This window comes from Capsicum annuum, chromosome 7 (assembly GCF_002878395.1).
Source record: "Capsicum annuum cultivar UCD-10X-F1 chromosome 7, UCD10Xv1.1, whole genome shotgun sequence".
Lineage (NCBI taxonomy): Eukaryota > Viridiplantae > Streptophyta > Magnoliopsida > Solanales > Solanaceae > Capsicum > Capsicum annuum.
This window is the reverse complement of record NC_061117.1, coordinates 18,087,891-18,112,084: the sequence shown is the minus strand read 5'-3', so window position 1 is coordinate 18,112,084 and position 24,194 is coordinate 18,087,891. Positions and strand designations below refer to the sequence as shown.

The 24,194-nt window shown below is 36.4% G+C and overlaps 2 protein-coding genes across 3 annotated transcripts; both read left to right on the top strand.

The window, feature by feature from the left end:
- The first annotated feature begins 6,927 nt into the window (after nucleotides 1–6,927).
- On the top strand, nucleotides 6,928–11,870 carry LOC107853608 (ubiquitin C-terminal hydrolase 22). The gene is made up of 3 exons (XM_016698587.2): nucleotides 6,928–8,137; nucleotides 8,858–8,982; nucleotides 10,761–11,870. The coding sequence occupies exons 1-3, from the start codon at nucleotides 7,212–7,214 to the stop codon at nucleotides 11,537–11,539; spliced, it is 1,830 nt and encodes a 609-aa protein (XP_016554073.1). The 5' UTR covers nucleotides 6,928–7,211; the 3' UTR covers nucleotides 11,540–11,870.
- A 4,412-nt stretch (nucleotides 11,871–16,282) lies between these two features.
- Nucleotides 16,283–23,567, top strand: LOC107853607 (translocase of chloroplast 90, chloroplastic). 2 transcript variants are annotated; one of them, XM_016698585.2, is made up of 3 exons: nucleotides 16,283–16,596; nucleotides 18,173–18,304; nucleotides 20,918–23,567. In XM_016698585.2, the coding sequence occupies exons 2-3, from the start codon at nucleotides 18,178–18,180 to the stop codon at nucleotides 23,173–23,175; spliced, it is 2,385 nt and encodes a 794-aa protein (XP_016554071.2). In that variant the 5' UTR covers nucleotides 16,283–16,596; nucleotides 18,173–18,177; the 3' UTR covers nucleotides 23,176–23,567. The 2 variants fall into 2 exon arrangements, with proteins under 2 accessions (XP_016554071.2, XP_016554072.2); XM_016698586.2 differs by having other exon boundaries at nucleotides 16,286–16,839.
- The last annotated feature ends 627 nt before the right edge of the window (nucleotides 23,568–24,194 follow it).

Genomic DNA, 24,194 nt, shown 5'->3' with positions numbered 1-24,194 from the left:
CAAGAATTAAAGCTTATTGCTTACTTTAGTGAAAAGCTCAAAGGAGCAACTCTAAACTACTCCACGTATGATTTAGAGTTGTATTCCTTGATTAAAGCCTTGGATACTTGGCAACACTATTTGTGGCCTAAGGAATTCGTGATCCGAACAAACCATAAGTCCTTGAAGCATCTTCGGGCATAAGATAAGCTTAACAAATGGCATGCCAAATGGATTGAGTTTCTTGAAACTTTTCTTTATGTTATTCATTACAAAAAGGGTAAGGACAATGTGGTTGCCGATGCTTTATCTTGAAAACACGTTCTTATGTCTACTTTGTCTTCAAAATTAATGGGGTTTGAGAGCTTAAAGTAATTGTATCCCGAGGATTTTCTCCTATCATTAGGGAATACAAAAAATTGGGTAGGGACAAGTAGGATTCAGCTAGGGGTTCAAATCCCTATGCCAAGTTTGACGGTTACTTATTTAAAGGTAGACGATTGTGTGTGCCCTCTAATTTTTGGAGAGAGTTATTTGTGAGAGACGCATATAATAGCGCGGTCTAATGGGTCACTTTAGGGTCGAAAAGACCCTCAGGATATTGGAGGAGCAATTCTATTGGCCAAGAATACACATCACGCCCAACGTGTAGATTGCGAAGGAGCCAAATCTCGGATCCTACATCACGGGTTGTACTCCTCACTACCCATCCCTTTACGTCCTTGGCTTGATATATCTGTGGATTTCGTGTTAGGGTTGCCAAGGACTAGGCGAGGTCGGGATATTATCTTTGTTGTGGTTGATCGATTTTCTAAGATGGCACACTTTATTCCATGCTCTAAATGTGATGATGCACCTTGTGTGGCCTCTTTGTTTGTTGATAATGTTGTCAAGTTGCATAGTGTTTCGAGGACTATTGTGAGTGATAGGGACTCTAAGTTAATAAGTCACTTTTGGAAGTCCATGTGGGGTAGGCTTGGTACAAAGTTATTGTTCTCCACTTCTTGCCACCCATAAACCGATAGCTAAACGGAAGTAGTAAATAGGACTTTGGGTGCTATGCTACGTTCCATGGTTAAGGAAAAATTGATTTCTTGGGAGGAACACCTACCATTGATTGAGTTTGCCTATAATCGTGTCATACACTCAATTACGGGAATGACTCTCTTTGAGTGTGTATGCAGCCTCAATCCCCTTACCCCTTTGGATTTAAATCCTTTTTCGAGTGATCTTATGATTAGCCTAGATGGAAGCAAGCGGACAGATTCTATGAAAAAGTTGCATGAGAAGGTGTGGCTTCGACTTGAGAACGAAAATCAAGAGATTGCAAAGCGGGCCAACAAAGGAAGAAAGAAACTCATTCTTGAACCGGGAGATTGGGTTTGGGTGCACCTTAGGAAGGTTCGGTTTCCATATCAATGGAAGACCAAATTAATGCCAAGGGGTGATGGTCCATTCCAAGTACTTGAAAGAATCAATGATAATGCCTACAAGACTGATCTTCCCCCAGAATACCAAGTGCACAACACTTTTAACGTTGTGATCTTTCTCAAATGGATGCGGTTGAGGATGGCCAAATGCCGAATTTAAGGTCAAATTCCTCTTAAGATGGAGAGGATGATACAGGTGTACCAAGCTGTCCAACAAGTTCACGACCATTCACACGTAGCCAAGCATGGGAGTTACAAAAACTCTAAGCTATGTTCATGCAAATGGCCATGTGTGAGTTGGTACTTGAGACATCCAATGGTTTAAATATTTTTAAGTGTGAAGAGGAGCCTCCACAACTTGGTAAGGGTAGGATGGTCATTGTTCTCTCACTTTGTGGTGTAATATAAATAGACAGTATTAGGGTTATTTAGAGTTAGTTCATTCATGATATTTTTGGAAAACAAGACTTGTAATATTTTTGAAGTATCTCTTCCATTGAGAGGTCCAAAACCAAAACTCACAAGTGGAGTGATACTTGGGTTGTATCTTGGCTAGAAACTTAGGTCTTGAGGTTCATGAGTTCCTCTTGGTCCAAGTAAGAGTTTGGTGTTAATATTGATTAATCTTAGGGTCCCTACATGTTGTAAGGGTTCTTAGATTCTTGATTATTGTATGTCAAACTATCTATCCATCTCTCTTGATATCATTGTATTATTGTTGAACTTTGAAGACTAGTGAAACCTTGTGGGGCTCTTTTTAATTCACTAGCATTGTTGAACTTGTTGTCAACTTTTTTCTCTTGTTCTAAACGAAATCTTGGAGACTAGTGAAGCCGTGTGTGTCCTATTTTGATTCACTAGCTCCTTGTTGTTCATCTTGTAGTTATTGTGATAACTTGATTCTCTTGATACACGTTCACTTTTGTATCAGGAAGGGTAAAATATATGTAAACCATACCACTATCATAGATAGATATAAAAGTTATTTTTGATAGACTTTGACTCAAAAAGTAAAGTGCGAATGAAAAGGGACAACAAAATAACAATGCACATAGTAAGTGTAACAATGTGTATTAAAGTATTTTGGGGGAGAAAAACGAAAGAAGGGAAAAATGCCAAAGAGAAGGGAATGATGAAAAAAACTACATGATACCGAAGTCATACTGCTAGAAGTACCTACCTGACTAACCTACTGCGCTTCTATCTTAATCCTCGACCTCCAAGCCTTCTTATCTTGTCTTGGGTCATATACTCAGTCAGTTGAAATTGAGTCATATCCTCTCTAGTCACATCCCCTATTTCTTTCTTGTCATACCTCTGTCTCTCCAAATTCCGATTATAGTCAACCTCCCATACCTCCTCATAGGAGCATCCTTTCATCTTATCACATATAACTTCAGTTTTAATCAAATCTCTTCTAGTGTGTCTACATATTCATTTGAATGTCCTCATCTCAACTACCTTCATCAAAGATGTTCTTTTGAGCAGCTTAATAGAATACTAAGCAAAGAAGAGGTCAAGGTAGCAGTAATAGAACTTAGCATACACAGAGCAGGGGATCTGATAGAATGACAGGAACTTTCTATTAGAATACCTAGGATATAGTTAGAAGCCACATACAAAATGGTTATAGCAATTTTCTATGGATATGAATTGCCTTGGTTCATCACTCATACTAATTTGACTCTCTTACCAAAGAAAGTAGTGGTTAACACATTTTCAGACGTGAGATCTATATCTCTGAGCAATTTTGTTAACAAAATTTTCTCAAGGATTATACCTGATAGAATTAAAGAGTTATTACCTCGGATAATATAAGTGGAATAGGATGATTTTGTATAAGGAAAAAGCATTGCTGAAAATATTCTGGTAGTTCAAGAAATCAGCACAAAATAAAAAACAGAGGTAGGCCACTCAACTTGATCATTAAACTAGAAATGATGAAAGCTTATAATAGAGTTGAGTGACTGTTTTCTTAACAAAAGTCATGAGAAGATTGAATTTGGTGAAAGCATCATAGATATGGTGTCAGGCTAGCGAGAAATAAACTGTATTCTATACTGCTAAATGATCAGCCTAAGGGATTCTTTCAGTTCTCAAGGGGATTGAAATAGAGAGATTCACTATCTCTTATATTGTTTATATTAGCAATAGAGATAATGTCAAAAGGTTTGAAGTCTTTGATGGTGAAAAAGTAGTTTAAGATGTTTGGCATGCCAAGAAGAAGTCCAAAAATGAATCATCTAGCTTTTACTGATGATATGATTATATTTTGTAAGCTGAGATTGGCACAATGCATACTGTCACAAAAGTTTTGGAAAAGTATGAAAGATTGTCAGACCAAAAGATTAACAAAGAGAAAAATGCAATATATTTGCATAAAAATATTTCTTAGGGGGAGTTAATAGTAGCAGAAGTGGTCACAGGAATAATGAGGAAGAATTTCCCATTTACCTACTTGAGATGCCCTATTTTTTATATGAGAAGAAAATGATTATTATCAGCACATAATGTACAGAATAAGTTCCAAACTTCAAGAATGGAAAGGGAAGCCTTTCATCATATGAAAGAAGAGTTATCCTCATTAAGCATGTGTTGCAAAACACCTCCATACATTGTTATCTATAATGAATCCTCCTTTGAATATTCTAAATAATATCCAAAGGATGATGACCCAGTTTTTCTGAAGCAGTTGTAGAAGAGAAAGAGAGAGACACTGAATAAAGTGGAGAAACTTATGTCTATCGGAGGAGGAAAGGGACTGGGTTTCAGGTTGATTCAAGATATATCTATGATCCTTCTTACAAATTATGGTGGAACTTTGGAACTAAATCATATGTATAGAGTAGTTTTATGTTCAATAAATATCGCATACACAAAAAAAATCCAAGCATAGTAGTGTGGAAAGCAAGTGCTAGTGGATCACAAGTATGTAAAAAAATGCGACAATCTACAGACCTGATAGATCATCAAATACTTTGATAAATTAGAAAAGGGAATACTCATTTATGATTTGATAACTGGACTAATATTATGGCATTGTACCTGGTAACAAAGAAGAGTAAAGAATGGAATGACAAATATCAGTAAGTAATAGGCTTAGTTTGGGAAGGAGAATGCAATGTTCAGCTTATCAGGGAAATATTTTCAAAAGAGATGGCTAAATATATTGTTGATAAGATTAGACCCTATAGGAATACAAAAGACACTGACACACCAAAGTGGATGCTTGAATCTAATGGAGAGTTCTCAGTACAGTCAACATGGTAGTATATCATACAAATGAAACAACCCAATAAGATATTGAAGGAGATTTAGGTTAAGGGAATTCATTTTAAAATAACTTTCTTTATGCGGAGAATGTAGAAGTTTAAAGTTTTAGTGGATGATCGAATGAGGAGATGGGGTTATAAAGAATCTTTGAGATGTTGGTGTTGCATAAGTCAAACACAAGAGACTATGTCTCATGTGTTCCTAAGATCAGACGATGCTAATAGAACTTGGTCCTAGTTTTTTTCTTTTGTAGGAATAAACATACAAGGGATGAGCTTAACAAAGATCATCATAAGGCGGTGGAAAACAGATATAGGCCGTGAGGAGAAGGCTTATTATCAAGCTCTACCAAATATCATAATCTAGGAACTATGGAGAAGAAAGAATAACAAGAAGTATGAAGAAAAGATCATGACACGACAAAGGTTGATCCACAACATTGTTAGAAATTTGAAAATGATTTTGAAAGTGACAAAATCAAGACAAGAATTTTCCTTCAGCTGTGAAGAAATTCTAAAAGAGTTGGAAAAGTTAAAGACAAAGATTAGAGTCACCAAAGTAGAATGGTAGATTCCAAATGCAGGATAGGTGAAGTACAACACAAATGGAGCATCAGGAGGCAATCTTGGAGCTAGCTCATATACATTTTGTCTAAGAAATAATAGAGGAAATTTATTCTATGCAGAGGGCATTAATATAGAAGACGCCACAGACACAGAGGCAGAGGAAACAACAATTTTACATGCTTCTAACCATTGCAACAAACACATCATAGCAAAGTCATTATTCTGACAGATTCATTAGTATTGCAAAAGGTGTTAATAGGGGAATGAGATTGTCCATGGAATATATCAAATACAGTATTGCAGATAATGAAATTATGGACACATAAGCAAGTTTATACCAACACATACTAAGGGAGGGGAATAAGTTAGTTGATTATCTAGCAAATCTGGCATAAATAAGGAAAATTACAGCTACAAAAATTTTCATCAATTGAAATCAACAGAAAAGAGAATCATAAATAACGATAAGTCAAAATGCCCTTAAATAAGATTGTCACCAACAAAAAGGTGAGGAGGCTAAGAAAGCTAAAGCTTGTGTTTTTTACATGCACATATTTACATGCCACAAGGGCAATAAAAGTAGCGAAACAACTAACTAGCTACACTATAACAATCAATAAAAAGGACTCGCAGTAAAATGGGAGGGTCACTTGGTCAGATCGAAGTTGTGGAATCAGAAAGCTAACTTAATCACCAGATATTTGTGATTTCGAGCATTCCAGTATCTTCATACCATCCACTGTAGAAAAGACTCGTTAGTGGTGATGTATGTCAAAAAGAGTAAGAAAACAAACAATGCTCATCCAAAAAGATTAAGCACTTCCACTTGACAGAATCCCTCAGCACAACGCAAAAAGATATGGATGTCCCATCCACCGAAGAACACAACTGCGCCATGGAATGATAAATGACAATCAAAACAAAAATGATAAGAGAATGATAAAGAAGGAAAGGATCAGGGAAATTACTTTCGCAAGATGACCTTACAACACAAGAAGAGTATACATGGAACAACATTGATGATCCATAACAAGAGACGAATAAACTAAAGACTGAAGGGAGACGATATTTTTTGAGTGAAGTAGGAAAGCAGCTAAGGGGTGAAGTGGTCTATGATTTAGGAAACCCTACTTTAAAGATATATGTATTAGTATAAAAGGGTCGGGTGTGTTGAATTGACATAGTAGAGTAGACTTTTTATTTTTAGTTTTGTGTTTTGTGGATGTGGGTTGACTAATTTTTGTAAAGACTTTTATTTGGTTAATTAAATACTCAAAAAATTAAATAAAAAAAAATATCTTTTGGACACGAACATTCTTGACTGGTCAACCACTGGTCTGTAAACTTACCTTTAAGCCTTGCATCACATTCTTATTATACAATAGCCAGATATAATCCTTTGTTCAGATACAATGTGCGACATCCTCCTTAATCACTCCATTTGCTTGAATAATAGATTGAAGATACTTTGAAACTCACTTTTAGAAATACCTAGTGTATCAATCTTCACATCCCTTTGTCGCACCTTCGCCTCTTGCATCACATCACTGAATTAGCAATATATTTAGCCAATTAATAACTTAATCTTTACAATAATTATTAAGAAAAAGTAAAATACTTTTTTTTTAAAAAAAAAGGGCCCAAAAGATGCAAATATTATTGTCTAAATTCAATTCTTGAAAAGAAAAAAAATCCCCAAACATCTTCCTTCCTTTTTGGATCAAAACTCTTCTCAAATATCACTAACAAAAATCAAACCTTCATCTGCCCACGCTACCCCACCACCCCACTACGCCACTACCCCACCCACTCTCACTTCCTTTTTTTTTTTTTTTATCAATGGCTAAAAACTCCATAGATGTTTCTCACTTCATTTTTGTTTGATTTGATCCATGAATTGCAATCTTCATTCTAAAATTGTTCTTTTTTTAATTCCCATTTTGCCTTTGTATTTCCAGCTCCAATGTCTAACAACATCAATCATCTAATCCGACCCGAATCTGAACCCGAAAATCCTCAGATCGATAATCGGGGCAGCGGATGCCAACATTTATCAGAGCTCCGATCTAGAATCGGGTCGAACCCATTTATCAATTTCCCGGGTTGCGTTAAAGTCCGGCCATTGGGGCGGGCCTCGATTAAGAGGGATACGCCCCACGTGCTGGTACGGTGCGGCGTGTGCGGGCACGCACCACACCGTCTGTACGCCTGTGTCACGTGCGCTGCAGTTTTCTGTCACGCGCACGTGGGGTTGGGGCCACGGTCGCAGCATTTGGCAGATGCAGATAGATCCAGTTGCGTGCAGCAGCACCACAACATCACTGTTGAGATAGACCGCGCTGAGCTGTTCTGTTGTGTGTGTAGGGACCAGGTGTACGACCGCGACTTTGATGCCGCGGTAGTACTGGCCCAGACAGAGGCTGCTGCTGTTGCAATCGAACAGCCGCCTCTTCTTTCGGAGAATATCCGGAAGAGGAGGCGGGTGGAGTACAAGCCATGGACACCTGATGTGAAAGAACAAGTTTTGATTGTTGGGAATTCAAATCCATTCCCAAGCCAAATGAGCAATGATGCATTAACAACTCCACCAGAAGTACAATGGGGGTTGAGGGGACTTAATAATCTTGGGAATACGTGTTTTATGAACTCTGTACTTCAAGCATTGCTTCATACGCCACCATTGAGGAATTACTTTCTGAGTGATAAGCATAATAGATATTTTTGTCAGCGAAAGAATAGCACTATTGTAACGAGGAGCAGTAGTAGTAGTGGTGATAATAATGCGAACAAGAACTCTATGTTGTGTTTGGCTTGTGATTTGGATGCAATGTTTTCTGCTGTTTTCTCTGGGGATCGGAGCCCGATTAGTCCTGCAAAGTTCCTCTACAGGTCTGCATTTAGTCTCTTTTGTTGGTTTGTTGAGATTGAAATCGTGTTTGGCTTTGTTGTGGGAAATGTGGTATGATTGCATAGAATAGAGGGCATTCGACGTAGACCGTTTATATGTCTGCATTTGTTGTTCTTTTGTTGGTTTGTTGAGATCATGTTAGGCTTTTCTTGGAAGAACTATGATGTGATTGCATAGAATAGAAGTGTCTTTGGCTTAGACCGTCTATATGTGTGCAAGTGTTAAATAATCTATATATAATAGACTACCCCTACCACGAATTCACTTACTCTAAATTTGGATTCATCTCTGAATTCAAAAGGTTCATCGATTTTGGCTTCGTTGTACTCTTCATTACTAGTTTTTTCTTGAGCAGTCTATCTGAAGCATTCTCTCTACCTCTGAGGTAAGGGTAAGGTTTATGTACACTGTAACCACCCCAGACTCCACTTTGTGGGACTACTTCATTGCTAATGATATTGGGACAAGATCAAATTTTTATTGTTGGACTTATACATATCACTTTTTTTTTTTTTGAGAAGGTAACATTGTACATATCACTTTTTTCCCATTGTAAAGGTCAAGTTAACCTGTGGTGTGTAGCTTTTTTGTGATATAATTTTGATGTACTTTGATTAATTGGATGTAGATTTTTTGTGAGTATATAATTGCAGTCCTATGTTGTTCTGATTTTGATGGATGTAAAATTATCTCCCGAGCAGTTGGTGGAAGCATGCGTCAAATCTTGCAAGCTATGAACAGCAGGACGCTCATGAGTTTTTTATTTCTGTGCTTGATGGGATTCACGAAAGAATGCAGAATGACAAGGGGAAGGCCCCAAATCCAGGTAAATCTGTTTGTTGCAGTAGATTGTCTGTTAGTTGCCCATCTCCTGTTTTTGCTATGTGCATTTTTGTAGCCTTTTTTGTTGTATGCGTATCGGAACTTGACATGAGTTCTTGTCTAGAAACATTGGTGCTATAAAAAGTTCTTTGTATTTTCCAATATCTGCTGGAGAAACATAACCCGTAGTTATTAATATTTTAATATTTATAAAAGAGATAAAGTAGCTGATCAATTATTTGTGGTACAGATCCTTCCGGAACAATATTTGCTACTTTTCTCCTTTTTCAATAAGAATTTCTCACTGTATTATGCTCGAGTAATAGAGTTAAATATGAGAAATCTTCACTCTTAGTCATGATAATTGATGACATAGATGAAAAGTTGCTTTGGGCTTTCAAGCCTTATGTTTCATATACCTTTATTAAGGTTTCTATATTTACGCTCAAATTTTCATTGTTTTAAATTGACCTGAATTAACCACTTTTGGGATTACACTGGGTATATTGTTGTTGTAATATGTTATGTAGTAAAATAGTAACATAAACCTAAAAACCTCAACATACCCAGTGAAATTCCACGAGTGGGAAAACCTAAAAATCTTGAATAACTAAATAATTGGATTACTGAAATTTTGACTTGCAAAAGTGAAGGTAACTCAGCAGGTGAAATTGTTGAAATTTTCCTGGGAGTAGGAGGAAGGGGTCGAAGTGGCAATTTCTGTCGGAAGTAGATTAATGTATTCAAGCATCTTGGTCGGCACTTAGGATCTACTTGATAGGCTTATCTTTGTTGTTCTAGAATCTCATCTCTCATGGCGATCCATACTTCCTTCGTCACTGAAAAAGGATAGTATATTTGACTGCAGGTTGTGGTTTAGGTCCTTTCTTTGCCATAGGCAGTATACCAGTTGATATTTGCTGTCAGGCTTAGAGATGTTTCACTAAAGCGAAAAGATTTCCTCCTACTCTCCCCAGTAAGTCTCAGCTTGGTTAGTCTCTTTTATTTCAGAATAGGAGTTCTCTTTTACTAAATAATTCTCATATTAACTCGCACTTTTACCATGTTTTAGGGTCTTAATCTCGAGAGAGCTGAATACAACCTTCAAGAAAGCTTGAAGTCCTTACTAGGTTGACAACTATACTTTGTCGTTTTGTCTTAAGCCTCCGTGTCATTTTGTTCTTGTGGGTTGAATGTCTTGGTACCGTGCATTTCTTTAGAAGAACAATCATTAGAGGGGTGACTCTTTAGCAGCAATTCATTCGTGATATGGTAATTTTGTGCTTTAAATTTCAATTAAGTCGCATGTAGTACGATTGAAAAAAATCATACCTATACTCGTTCCTCTAAATTGGAGTATTAAGATTAGTACGTAGCTAGAACTGAGATAATAGATAGTCTGTCCATAGTTCACAAAATTTAGATAATTTATACAAGGAGCAATAGCCTTTAGTTTTAGATAATAGAGCTTTCAAGACTATAAATGTGCTTTGCAAGACCTTACTTTCTTTCTGATTTTTTTTTTTTAATGATAATGTCAGTTGTACTCCATTAATTGTAAGCTACTCTTTGTGTTGGTCGACTTTCCTCATAGGACCCTTGTTGTTTTGTTAGCAATAGCTCAGAAAACGTTATGACGTGATTAGGGCCTTTTGCTTTTTATCAAGTGTATTCAGCATTTTAAGCAGTGTATATCAAGTGTGTTTTACTGTACGTAACATGTGTACACGTTTCCTTTTGTCATCTGTGATCTTATTTACTGAATCTTTTTCTTTGGCACAGGCAGTGGAGACTGTTGCATTGCTCATAGAGTATTTTCTGGAATCTTGCGGTCTGATGTCATGTGTACAGCTTGTGGCTTCACATCTACTACATATGATCCATGTATAGACATCTCGTTGGATTTGGAACTGAGCCAGGGGAGTACTTCAGCAAAGATGACGACATCAAAGAAGTCTCATAATACTCACAAAAAAGCAGTTGAACCCGGTAAGTCTAGCCAAAATGCTAGACTTTCTACGTTGATGGGATGTTTAGATCATTTTACAAGACCTGAGAAATTGGGGTCCGATCAGAAGTTCTTCTGCCAACACTGTCAAGTGAGACAGGAATCTCTTAAACAGATGTCGATAAGAAAACTGCCTCTAGTTTCTTGCTTTCATATCAAAAGGTTTGAGCATTCTGTGATTAAGAAAATGTCGAGGAAGGTTGATCACTACCTACAGTTTCCTTTTTCCTTGGACATGTCGCCTTACCTTTCTTCGTCTATCTTGAGGAGCCGATTTGGAAATAGAATCTTCTCCTTTGACGGGGACGAGCAAGACAACACATCCTGTGAATCTTCCTCGGAATTTGAGTTGTTTGCTGTCATCACCCATACCGGTAAACTTGATGCTGGTCATTATGTAACATATCTGAGGTTAAGTAATCAATGGTACAAATGTGATGATGCTTGGATCACTCAGGTAAGTGAGAACATCGTGAGAGCTGCACAAGGATACATGATGTTCTATGTGCAGAAAATGCTGTACTACAAGGCTAGTGAAAAACAGGTTAGCTAGAAGGAAACTTGCAACTCGCGTAGTACCAATGCAGCAACACCAGATTGAAATCGCCTATAGGCTTGCGTACACGCTAAACAGTTTTTGTTGGTAGAAAAAAGGTTTGTGCTGATATTTTTGCTCCAAAGTGGTGCTGCTGCTGCTTTTGAGTTGGAGTGTAATCTTAGCCTGAATTTTAAAGGCACACACGCTCTCCAAATTTTGGCAACAAAATATGTTATGTTATCCCTTGCAAAAGAGATAATTAGTGTAACCTTTCTATTTTTTTGTGGCTAACCATAGAGAAATAATAATAGCAACTTCAAGTAGAAGAAACTTGTTTCTTTTTTCATGCCTTTTTCTTGTATATTCAAGTTTCAATGGTCTTGGATAGATGATTTTGGGTGTGTTTGGGATGAAGTGGTGCCAAACTTTTTTATGTTTGGTTTTAAAAGGGAAAAATGACTTCCCTAACGGAAATAGAAAAAACAAGTTTCATAACTAGCATTCCTTAGCTCCACCTTCCAACATATTGCGCCTCACCTTCATTGTGTTTATATAGATTAATAGATGTTTTTGGGATAATATTTTCTGTTTACTTATAAAATCATAAAAAAAATTAAGTATGTATGAAAATTATTTATTTTTCACGAAGATTGCTTTTTGTGGAAAACATTTTCCATACAAAAATATTTGATGCAATCCATTTTAGGAACGTAGAATGTAAGAGAAATTCAAATGTGAAACTATACATCAGCTCTTCCAATACAAATATCCTTCAATCGTAGTAGAAATATCATCTTTTATACTTATGTTTACCCTCCCATAGCGCCCTTGTCAAACTTATTTACTCATCCTCTACATCAGTATATAACTCTTCCACAAGCATCTGGTAATTATGGCTACCTTCCCACTCACTTTGGTTTCCACCAAGCTAATCAAATCTCCCTCTTGTGCTCTTATATAATCATTGGCCGCTTTCTGCTTCTTGACTTCACCAATCTTTTTGACATTCCATCTAAGGAAGGACCTTCATGTGAAACTATGAAAGATTAGTTTTATTGCACTAAATAGATTTCCAATTAGGAGTCATTTGGTAAACATATCTCTTGCCTTCTCTGCTTTTTATCCTCATTGGTTCACGAAGGTTTGTATGGAACAGATCGAGACACTTTTTTGTGCTGACATGATTTTTTATCTTGAATAATGATCTCACTTGCTTCTCCCTTACACATGCACTGTAAACTTTTTCTTCTTTGAACTTAGTTTTAGGCAAGCCTACAATTATGTCTTTTGAGGCAACTTTGTTCGGCTATTTCAGACTTGCATGTCCAAGTATTTGTGTCATAGCAGGGGGTCACAATTAATTGCACCAAGACATGTCAAGTTTACTGGGCATCCCCATAATGTCAGTTTTATACACATTTTCGTGTCTCTTGGTAGTCAGAATAATCTCTTCTGTATCCAGCTTCTTATCCTTGCAACCTGTAGAAGTAAAAGTTTCCTTTTTTCCTTTGTCACAAAGTATAGAGATGCTGAACAAATTGTGCTTTAATTTATCAATATGATAGATATCTTTCAATGCTTTTGTTTCAGATCTACCAATCTTTCCAACTTCAGTGATAGTACCCTTTTTGGTGTCTCCAACTGACACATTTCCCCTTTCAAATAAGGTAAGTGAAAGGATTTTTTTGTTGTCTCCGGTCATATATCTTGAGCAAGCACTATCTATGTATCAATGTCGCTTGCCTTCTTTCACTTTTTCCTCAAATGTTCCTTCTTTCTCTTCTCTATCTGAATCTCTAATAGCCATGAAAGCAGTTTCACCTTTATCTTCATCATTTGATTTTTCTGAGTCTGAACCCCAAACAACCATCATGACATATCCTTCCTTTTCCTTTTTCTTAAGTTCCTTTTCAGCTCTTTCTTTTTTTCCACTCAATATCCCGTAAAGGACAATCCTTAATAATCAGTTTTGTCACATTTATATTATCCAATCGAATTTTTATCATTGGATCATTTTCTGCTATTTATTCCTGTCCTGTTAGATTCCTTCTTTGTAATACAAACTACTTGTTCTTCATTCACTATAGATTCATCACTGTTAGATGCCTTTAGAGCTAGTGATTTTTCGTTAGCCACCTCCTCCGTTTTGAGATCTTTCATGTCCATCTCATAGGTCTTTAGATTTCCAACTAACTCATCAAAGGACATTATAGTGAATCCTTAGCTTTCCTTATGACTGTGAATTTAACATCTCATTTGAAATTTGATAGAACTCTCAAAACCTTCTTTACTTGTTCCTCAGTAGATAGAACCCTCCCTAGGAATGACAACTCATTAACCAAAGATGTTAATTTAGTTATCATGTCTTGTAGTGACTTGTTTAAAGGCTTCATATTCACTGAAGAGTAAAGAAATCCTGAATTTTCTTATTTGACTTGTGCCTTCATGAGCATTTATCAAAGCATCCCAAATTTATTTAGCAGTAGTATTGTTTGACACTCTATTGTATTTAGCTGGACCTAGACCACAAACAAGAATATTTTTATCTTCTGTATTTTTTCTGAGTGCAACGAGGTCTTCAGTGGTGAATTCACTTTCTGTCTTTTTTACTTGTTCTCTATCAACTATCTTTATGGAAATTATTGGTCCATCAGTGATTTTGTCCCACAGTTCAAAATCCTCACCTTGAAAGTACATCTTCATCTTAGCCTTCCATCAAATGAAATGATATCCATCTCTGGTCGAGTTGTTGATTAACTTTTATTATGTTCAATAGGTGGTGTAGAGTTCATCGTGATCTTAATAGGTGTTAACCCTTACAAGATAATCTCGCTCTGATACCAATTGATATTCTACACGACCTATAAGTTTACTTATTATTATTATTTAAGAGTTGTCTATGTATGAAACAAGTCGTCTACGTCTTTTGATGAAGCAGTAAAACTGTAAGTAAAAGAGACAATTATTTTTACGTGAAAAATACCCGATTCAAAAGGATGTAAAAAAATCACGACCTGTACCTCTACAAGATTTAACCCCAAACTTCACTAGAACAGCTTGAGCCTCAACTACTACGACAAATTACAAGACTCTTATAACCTAGAAATTATAAGCTTTAACTCCTAATTAAGCTCAATCACAAACCTCCTAAGGTGTATGACCCCAAGTTATTGAGTTTCCTAACATGAAGACAATAAATCTAACTCAGTTTTTGTTGGTGTAATATGCCACAAATTAAAATAGTTACAGTTTAAATAATAAAATGAACAAAATGAAGAAAAAATAGATAATCTTCTTCTTGGTTGAGGCGCGGATATCTCGCTCTCTTTAAGGAGATTCAAGCTCATTGTAGCATAATTTACACCAATCCAACAATATATCTCGTGACTTGTCCCCTCTAGGGTACAATAACCCATCAAAGATGTACAACTCAAGTAACTCTGGATTAATTGAAGAATCCAAAGCTCTACCATAAAAGCACCTTCTTTCAATATATATTTACTCTCTTTGTTTAGTGAATATGGTTAAAGATTTAGAATATTTTCTTTGTCTCAACTCTTTCTTTCACTAATATAATTACTCTCTTTTGTATAGTGAATATACTTGTAGACTTAGAATATTTTCTTTGTCTCAACTTTCTCTTTCACTATTACACACTATAATCTTTTTCACATTTATCATATTTTCTTATACATGCAATAACATGCAAGACCACCTCTATTTATAGGTGATGTATTTATCTTTGTATTGAATAAGAATTATAAAGAGGGATCATAAAGAGGAAAGATCAATAGTCTTTAGATTATAAATGTCACAAGAGTTACATGCAAGACCACCTCTATTTATACCTGAAGTATTCATACTTATATTGAATAGGAATAATAAAGAGGGATCGTAAAGAGGAAAGATCAATAGTCTTTTATGTTATAAATGTTACAACAGTTATAAGAGTAATGAGGTAGGCTTACAAGAGTTATAAGAGTAATGAGGTAGACTAATGGTAGATGTTACAAGAAATAAATGTCACATTCTACCATAAAATAATGACCGAAATAAAGTGTTAGTGGTTATAAGAATTACATAAAGTAAATACACACTTTTACTCTTAATAATATTCTACTAATGTGCATCGCAACTATCAAGAACACACTTTATCATTTGATATAGTGCACTTTAATAGAATTAAAATATTAAACTGCACTAATAATTTTATAATTCACTGATATCAGAATTACATCAATATTATAACTCTGTAACCAACTCCTAAGACACGAAGACTAAGACCTCTCATCTTCCTTAGTATTAGGGCCATCAAGACTAAGAGACATATTATGTTTCTTAGTATCAGGCCAAGTTAATAATATGTTTCTTCAGTTTTCAAGTTACACACTATCAAGTCAATTTATCAATTACTTTCTGAATATTCCTTATTCAATTTAAACATAACTCTCCAAAAAGCTCTTCTCCCATCAAACTTTTACTTTCATTAGAACTCAAATTCAAATTTCTTTAAGAGTTGTAGTCAAACTTCAACTCTTCAATTGAGCTGATTTGAGTTTGTCAAATGTACTAATTATTTGAAACATTTAACATAATTTTAATTTAATATCATAAAATTTAAAAGTATTTTTTACTTTTTAAAACTACGTGTATCAAATGAAAATAAATAATCTTTTTGGAATAGTGAATAAAAGATAAAAGAAAATAAAAAAACAAAGGAAAGAAAAGACAAAAACTACATATATGGAAACTAATTTAGGGCGGAGAGTCACTAGAACAACATGTTCGTTGTGTCTTATCTCAAAACCAACAAAATAAACCCAACAATCAATTTCGATCCACCAACCCAAAATTCTTAAACTCTCCCCTAAGTTTCTTGTATTCAAATTCCCCTTTTTCTTCAATACCCTTTTGATTTTCAATTGTCTAAACTTTGCTTTTCCTTCCATTTTTAATTATTATTTTTTTTTTCGGTTTTTAGCATCTGGATTTTGTCAGTTTTTTTTCCTTTTTCTTTTTATAATCGCAGTGTCTGAACCAGTTCGACTAATTCCACGGGATACCTGCAACAGGTATTAGAATTTTTGCCAGTTTTTAGCATTTGGGTTTTGTGATTTTGAATTGAAATTTGAGTTTTTGTCAGTTTTCAGCATTTGGTTCTGCCATTTTGATTGAATTGCCTTATCGCAAAAACTGTTATTACCTGTTGATATTTAACCTCGTTATCTTATTTTCTTGTTGTTTCTGCTTCCACTTTTTCATTCTTCGTTCAGCCCCGAGGGTCTATTGGAAACAACCTCAGTACGTTCTTTAAGGTAGGGGTAAGGTTTGCTTACAGTCTACCCTCTGTAGAGCTGACTTGTGGGATTACACTGGGTTTGTTGTTGTTGTTGTTGTTGTTGTTGTTGTATTTCAGAAAGCTGTGTTGATCTAGAAAGAAGAGTTCACTTGGTGGTGTTGTATTTCTTGTTTGATTAGGACTGTAGATGTTTGTTTTTCTTTGGCATTTTAAACTAAAACTAGGTACTGTTATATTTTCTTGGTTGATGTTTCTCAGTTTCCACGTAGGTATAATTTATGCCGGAAATGATCACCCATCAAATAAATGGCAAGTTTGAAATATAAAAATGACATCTTGGTGCAGTAAACTTCCTCTATGTGTGAGGTTGGGGGAAGGGGCAGAACACAATGAACCTACCGCATAGAGCCTTACTTGGCATTTCTGCAACTGTGAAACATTAGAGTGAAACTAAGTGTTGTGGATGCGTGGAATATGGTTATTATTTATTTATATTTTAAGTAGTTTTATTTATTATATAATTATATTTAAGTAGCTTTATTTATTATTCTAGAATAGGGTTTTATGTTTCCTAGTTTCATAAGGTTAGGCTTTCCATTGATTATTCTAGAATATGGTTTTATATTTCCCAGTTTAAGGATTAGGCTTTTTGTTGATGTAATAAGACTACTATTTAAAGGGAGATATGAGAATTAATAAGTTCTCTTCCATTGAACTCTAAGGTTTCAGCCTCCCTTTAACGAGCTAAAGAGATCGGAGTTCTCTCTTTTAATGAACTTTAAGATTTCAACCTCCCTTTAACCAGCTGAATTTATCTACAAAATAGGTCGATCTAGGAATTCAAACAAAGGAAAGGGGAAGTCCAAATCAATTGATTCGGGCTTTTCTGTTCATCGTCCAGTGACCCGAACCTTTGCAAGAAATCGTAACACTACGATACAGATAGTATGAAGGAAACTGATCAATAGATGGTGAATAGCCTTCTTGGTAATTTGTTAAATATCCTGGAATCATTTGAACTTTGAAGTAGTGTTCTCATTCAAGCAGTTTGAGAGCTCCCCTTCTTTAATTCCCCGGAATAGTAACTAGGACTAAGTCACATATTCACATTCCAATGGAACATTGTCCCTTTTTTAATTGTTCTTGAAGGTTTAAGATTATTCTCTTTGCCAAACAGGTCCAATCACGATCTTAATATAAGAATTTCTCCGTAGTCCATTTATTGGTTCACACTACTTTCTTTCTATGATAAAATTGTATGAACATCTTCAGTTGGTGTTGCCACCTAATATCTTATACTACTAGGGACAAGCTGAATTAACAGTGAGAATCCTTGTCCTTATGTGCAGAAAACATGATGAGCTTCAAGGACTGGGTACTGTCACAGTTAATAACGAAGTCGGTAGCCTCATCAAGACCACTTTTAGCATCAGATAACTTCTTGACAGAGGAACATCCTGATCAAGAGTTTGATCGCCCAGGTAATTCTGCTTCATGTGCTGTGATAAAATGTTCACCTGTAGTTTTTGCTATTTCATTAGAATAATGACTGTATGTTAGTGTGGAAGCAGTGTTTTGATTGTTTTCTAGCTTCAATTCCATAGTCAATTTCTTCTGTTGGTTTTTGCTTTGCATTCTTGGGTATATACAGTAGTGTAAGCATGTCTATTTTGTTTGATGGAGTTTGATGTGGACTTTCCAGCTGAAGTTGCTCTATGCTCTTAAACAGAGAGGTTCATGAAGTTCTACACAAGAAATAGTGTTTATAAAGTGAGAGCTAATCAAATGGCCTGTTATTTGGTTATATTTTATAGATTCTATTAACAGGTGAAACTAAAGTTGCAGCGGTTGGATCAAGTTCTGAACAATGTATCAGTTTTAGAAACTCTGACACGTTTAGATTGTCGGTATCTTTTTGTTTATCTATTTATGTTGGTTTCCAATAAGTGGTAGCATGTTGACAGGAAAAATATGTGGTGCATTTCAGTGTTATCAAAAGTGAACAGTAAAAAGGCTCTAAGCTCCTTTGGGGTTTTAAGCACAACGCGCAAATAAAGCGTGAGCTTTAGTGAAAAGAAGCACAAATGGAGAAAACTACAAGTATGGACCTGTAGTCCTATATTAATAGTCATATGCATGAATAACAAATATACAGACAAAGAAATTGAAAAAAAATAATGATAAAATGACATATCAATTGTTTAGTGTCACATCTTCAGCATTGCACTCATTGGCAAGAAAAGTTTGCGTTAGAGCCTTGATGACGACACTAAAGTGCCCATAAAATGAGGCGAAGTGCTAAACATGTTTTCTGCCTTGCTTCAGTGCTTAAGCACGTCTTTCACAACGCTTGTGTATTTATAGTGTTTGATACCCTCGTGCATGAGAGTTGAGTGCTTGCTAGTGGTTTTCATTGGGCAAGAGGAACAAGATTGGTGCAAGGAGCATCTCCTTGTGAAGAATAAGGGCGCTTATAAATATTCTACCTAATAACAATGAGTTGGTATGTGATTTGTAGATTGAAGTAAGGAAATGGCTAAACCTTGAGTGGTTGAGGTAGAGGTGAACATTGAGAATAGAGGAAATTGCAGAAATTTGGTGGCACGAAGTAATTTCCTTTTTAGGATCACTTTAAAGTTGAAAGGAAGAAAAAGCAGCTGACGCTTATATTAAAAATTAAAAGGAAGCTTCTTAATTTCTTTTCCAGCATTTAGGATTCTACATGCTTCCCATTTTAGAGTTTAAGGGTAAAACCAGTTGGTATTCTGTTTGAATCCCAATCCAGATACGTGGCAACCCTGCAATCTACTTTGTATGATTGTACGAGTCCTGGTGTTTTAAAGACAAGGGCAGCCCTGTGCACAAAGCACCCCGTGTTAGCAAGGTGCCGGGAAGGGCCACCCGGCCGCACCCCAAAGGGTGTGCTGTAGACAGCCTAACCTAATGCAAGCATTAGTGGCTGCTTCCACGGCTCAAACCTGTGACCTATAGATCATAGAGAGACAACTTTGCCGTTGCTCCACGGCTTTCCTTTTGGTGTTTAAGATGTAAATTTGACATATATATCATATTAGTGACAATTAAATAAAATAAACTACAGTGAAAAAAATGGAGAAAATATCACGAGAGAGGTTATCACAATCATTGTTTTTATCAAAAAGCAGTTTCCTAGATACCTCGTTTCTCGTCTTCATGTTGTTGTGTGTGCATTATTTATGTAGACCTTTCATCAAAATGATTAATGTAGACCATTAACATGTGTGCATCCGAAGTGCAATGGTTCGTTGCGATGGTACCCTATAACTGCTATAGTTCCAAAATTTTGTTCTTAAGGCACATTCATGCGTTTTGATATATTAGACACTCCTTTTGTTGTGATAAGCAATAAATGACATTACCTATGCAAAAGCTTTAAATATCTAGAAGATTTGTACTTCCCTAGAATATCAAGTAATTCGAAAGCGACAAGAAGCACAAAGAGACCAGAATTATTGTTGATGTGTGTAAAAGATAATGACAGCAATAAAACTTTGTATCAATGTTTTATCCATTGATAAGAGGGTGCATATGCATATCCTGCAGATCCTGTTGTGTAGTAAAGATTGTTATGTTGGGCTCCCTAGTCAGTATCAACTTAAATACGTCATATCCTTTTGGACTTCATTGTTTTAGTTAACTGGATAGTGTCTACTTCTGAATGTTATAGAACAACACTGGCTTATATACACTTCACCTGTTAAATAAGGGGTTGTTTGGTTGCTGGCTAGAACTTAGAATGCTGCAGGTATTAGTTATGCGGCTATTAGTTATTCCATCTTCTAACCCACATAAGATAATACAGTAATTCCCTCGTAACTTATACATGTATTAGTTATGCGGTTTTATGAATTGCAAATCAAATCTCGTATTAATTTTATACTTGAATAATTTACTTTCTAAATAGCTTCCAAGCGTTGTGTAACTTATGCAGAAACTAATACAGGATAAGTTGCCTCTTTACTAGCTACGAACGACTCCCAATTGACCGTTGATTTACACATCTATTACTGCTGTCTCAAGTCGTTTATGGCATTCTTTTCTTTCTTTTCGTTCAGCTCACACTGCTGATTTGGTTACAACAACTACATTACCCAATCCAATCCAATCTTCCAATGGTGATCAGGAGAATACAAATAATTTCCACTCACAACAATGGACAGGCGAAGATTCTTTTCAGTCGGATTTTAGGGTTGATGAGAAGCCTAGTCCAGTGGTAAAGATTGAAGCCCTTCAGATTAAGTTCTTGCGCCTTCTTAAACGTTTTGGCGTGTCCGAGGACAACCTTTTGGTATCAAAGGTCTTATACCGGATCCAGCTGGCATCACTGATACGGGCAAGAGAATCAGATTTAAAAAGGGCAAATCTTAAAATGGAGAGAGCTCGTGTAATAGCAGCAGAACATGAAGCTGCTGGCCTACCACAATTGGATTTCTCATTTAAGATCCTTGTACTGGGTAGAACTGGAGTTGGCAAGAGTTCAACTATAAATTCCATTTTTGACCAATCAAGAGCAACAACCAACGCATTCAAGCCTGCTACTGACCATATTCAAGAGATTGTGGGACTGGTAAATGGCATCAGAGTATCGTTTATTGACACTCCTGGTTTATTGCCTCCCTCACCCAGTAATGTCCGGAAAAACAAGAAGATCTTGCATTCCGTGAAACGATTTTTAAGGAAACAAACGCCTGATATGGTACTGTATTTTGAGCGCCTGGATTTGATCAACACGGGCTACAGTGATTTTCCCTTGTTGAAGCTTATAACAGAAGTATTTAGTCCTGCAATTTGGTTTAACACCATCCTTGTCATGACTCATTCTTCCTTTAATCTTCGCGAAGGAACAAATGGATATCCTGTTAACTATGAATCTTTTGTCGCCACCTGCACAGATTTGGTGCAACATTATATTCACCAGGCAGTCTCTGACACAAAGCTCAAAAATCCAGTGATTTTGGTGGAGAATGATCCCAATTGTAAGACCAATAACGCTGGAGAGAAAATTCTTCCTAATGGGCAAGTGTGGAAATCTCAGTTATTGTTGCTGTGCATATGCACCAAAGTTCTAAGTGATGTTAATACCCTATTGGAGTTCGAAGACAGTCTAAAGGTCGGACCATCAAATGTAGGCCGATTACCTTCTCTTCCACATCTTCTCTCATCCTTTTTAAAGCATCGTGCTCAGATAAGAAATGCCGGAGCTGAGAATGAAATTGATCAGGTTTCTCTTTTAGACTCGGATGATGAAGACAACGAATATGATCAGTTACCTCCTATTCGGATACTGACCAAGTCTCAGTTTGAAAGGTTGAGTGGTCCCCAAAAGAAGGATTATCTTGACGAATTAGACTACCGGGAAACCCTCTATTTGAAAAAACAACTGATAGAGGAAGCTCGTAGACAAAGAGAAAAGAGAATTTCTTCGACTGAGGGTAAAGCCCCAGATGATGAGTCGCAGGAAGTCCCACCAGAGCCAGTTCTGCTGCCAGATATGGCTATTCCTCCAAGCTTCGATTCAGATTGCCCTACTCACAGATACAGATGTCTCATCACGAGTGAACAATGGCTTGCAAGACCAGTCCTTGATCCCAATGGTTGGGACCATGATGTGAGCTTTGATGGCATTAACCTTGAGAGCAGTGCAGAAATAAGAAAAAACATCTTTGCATCGGTTAATGGACAAATGAGCAAGGACAAACAAGACTTGAGTATTCAATCCGAGTTTGGTGCAGCTTTTACCCATCCAGGCCGGCCCACTTACATTGTAGGTGTTGACGTTCAATCTGCCAATAAAGAGCTGATCTGTACTATTCACAGTAACGCAAAGGTAAGAACTTTAAGAACTAATGTCACAGAGTGTGGTATTTCTGTTATACCGTTCGGGGATAAGTGTTTTCTTGGTGCCAAGTGTGAAGATAGTTTTTCAATTGGAAAGAGACTGAAATTTAATGTGAACGCTGGTCGGATGGGTGGTGATGGGCAAGCAGCTTATGGCGGAAGCTTTGCAGCTACTTTAAGAGGTAGGGATTATCCAGTGAGAGATGAAAGTCTGAGTCTCTCGATGACAGTTCTCTCTTTTAACAAAGAAACAGTATTGAGCGGAAACTTGCAAACTGACTTCAGAGTGAGCCGAGGTACAAACATGTCGGTCAGCGCAAACCTTAATAACCGGAAGATGGGTAAAGTTTCCATCAAGACAAGCAGCTCTGAGCGCATGGAAATAGCTTTTATCGCACTTTTCTCCATTGCGAGAGCCCTTCTGCGCAGAAAGAGAAATGACCAACTTATTGAAGACTCCGTGGAAGCGCGATGAATATTGTTTCCTTTCAATTCAAAGGGACCTCTGAATTTTTCTGTAGGAGAGGTACTTTACGACATCGACCAAGAAATTACGTATCATGGTATTTCGAGCGAAGGTTGCTGTGTTTTCGTTGTCGCTGGATTAGTTTTATCAAATCCATGATAGGTGAAAAGACACTTATTGGTGTCATGAGATGGCTGTAGTTTTGTATGAGTTATAATTGTATAGTAGAGTGACTTAGAATAGCATACAAAAGTTCTCTGCAGTTGTAATAATAATTTAGCTTGGAAAAAGCCAGGAGGATCCTAGTTTTGATGTCAGAAGGATGAAGGTAGCCCAGTGCACTAAAGCTTCTGCTATTTGTGGGGTTTGGAGAAAGATGATTTTGTCAAATGCATTTTCTAGTATCAGATGATTTATTGTGCTCTTTTGAGAAATAACATCCATCTTTCTCCTCCACCTATTTGTTGAGCTATATCAATTGCCCCTCCCCACAAGCATCTAAATGAATAATAGGCATAATCTGAGGCTTCATATCCGGCTTCTGTTCGAGTCTTGGTGGATAGAGTTATTCGGAATCCGTATTGGTGGGGGCTGGTAGGTACATCGTGGAGTTAGTCAAGATGCACAAAAGTTGTTTTGAGTTTTAGTGGATATAGTTACTAAGAACCTACCTATATTGGTGAGAGCTAGTACTACATCTTGGAGCTTGGAGTTTGTCGAGATGCACAAAAGTTGGTTTGGATCTCATGTTTATAGAAGAAAATAAAGAAATTGAGGAAAGGTTGATCTATTAGTAGCAACTTTGCATTTTTAGTTCTTTCTTCTTGAATTCAATGCTGGAAGGATATGAAAAAAAGGTAAGGGTCAAAAATATCTCACTACTTTTAAAAATTGACTTTACCTCTATCATATTGTGGGGCTAAATATATTTCGTTTTTAGCAAATTTCACATATATGTCCCTCAATTTAACAGGTTCTCCCAAATCAATATAAATCACCTAATTTCAATTGAAATTATTTAATTTTCT

Coding starts and splice junctions, on each gene's coding strand:
- LOC107853607 (XM_016698585.2), top strand. CDS start 18,178: ATGATGAGCTTCAAGGACTGGGTACTGTCACAGTTAATAACGAAGTCG. Junction 18,305..20,917: donor TCAAGAGTTTGATCGCCCAG/GTAATTCTGCTT, acceptor CTTTTCGTTCAG/CTCACACTGCTGATTTGGTT.
- LOC107853608 (XM_016698587.2), top strand. CDS start 7,212: ATGTCTAACAACATCAATCATCTAATCCGACCCGAATCTGAACCCGAA. Junction 8,138..8,857: donor CCTGCAAAGTTCCTCTACAG/GTCTGCATTTAG, acceptor TCTCCCGAGCAG/TTGGTGGAAGCATGCGTCAA. Junction 8,983..10,760: donor GGGGAAGGCCCCAAATCCAG/GTAAATCTGTTT, acceptor TCTTTGGCACAG/GCAGTGGAGACTGTTGCATT.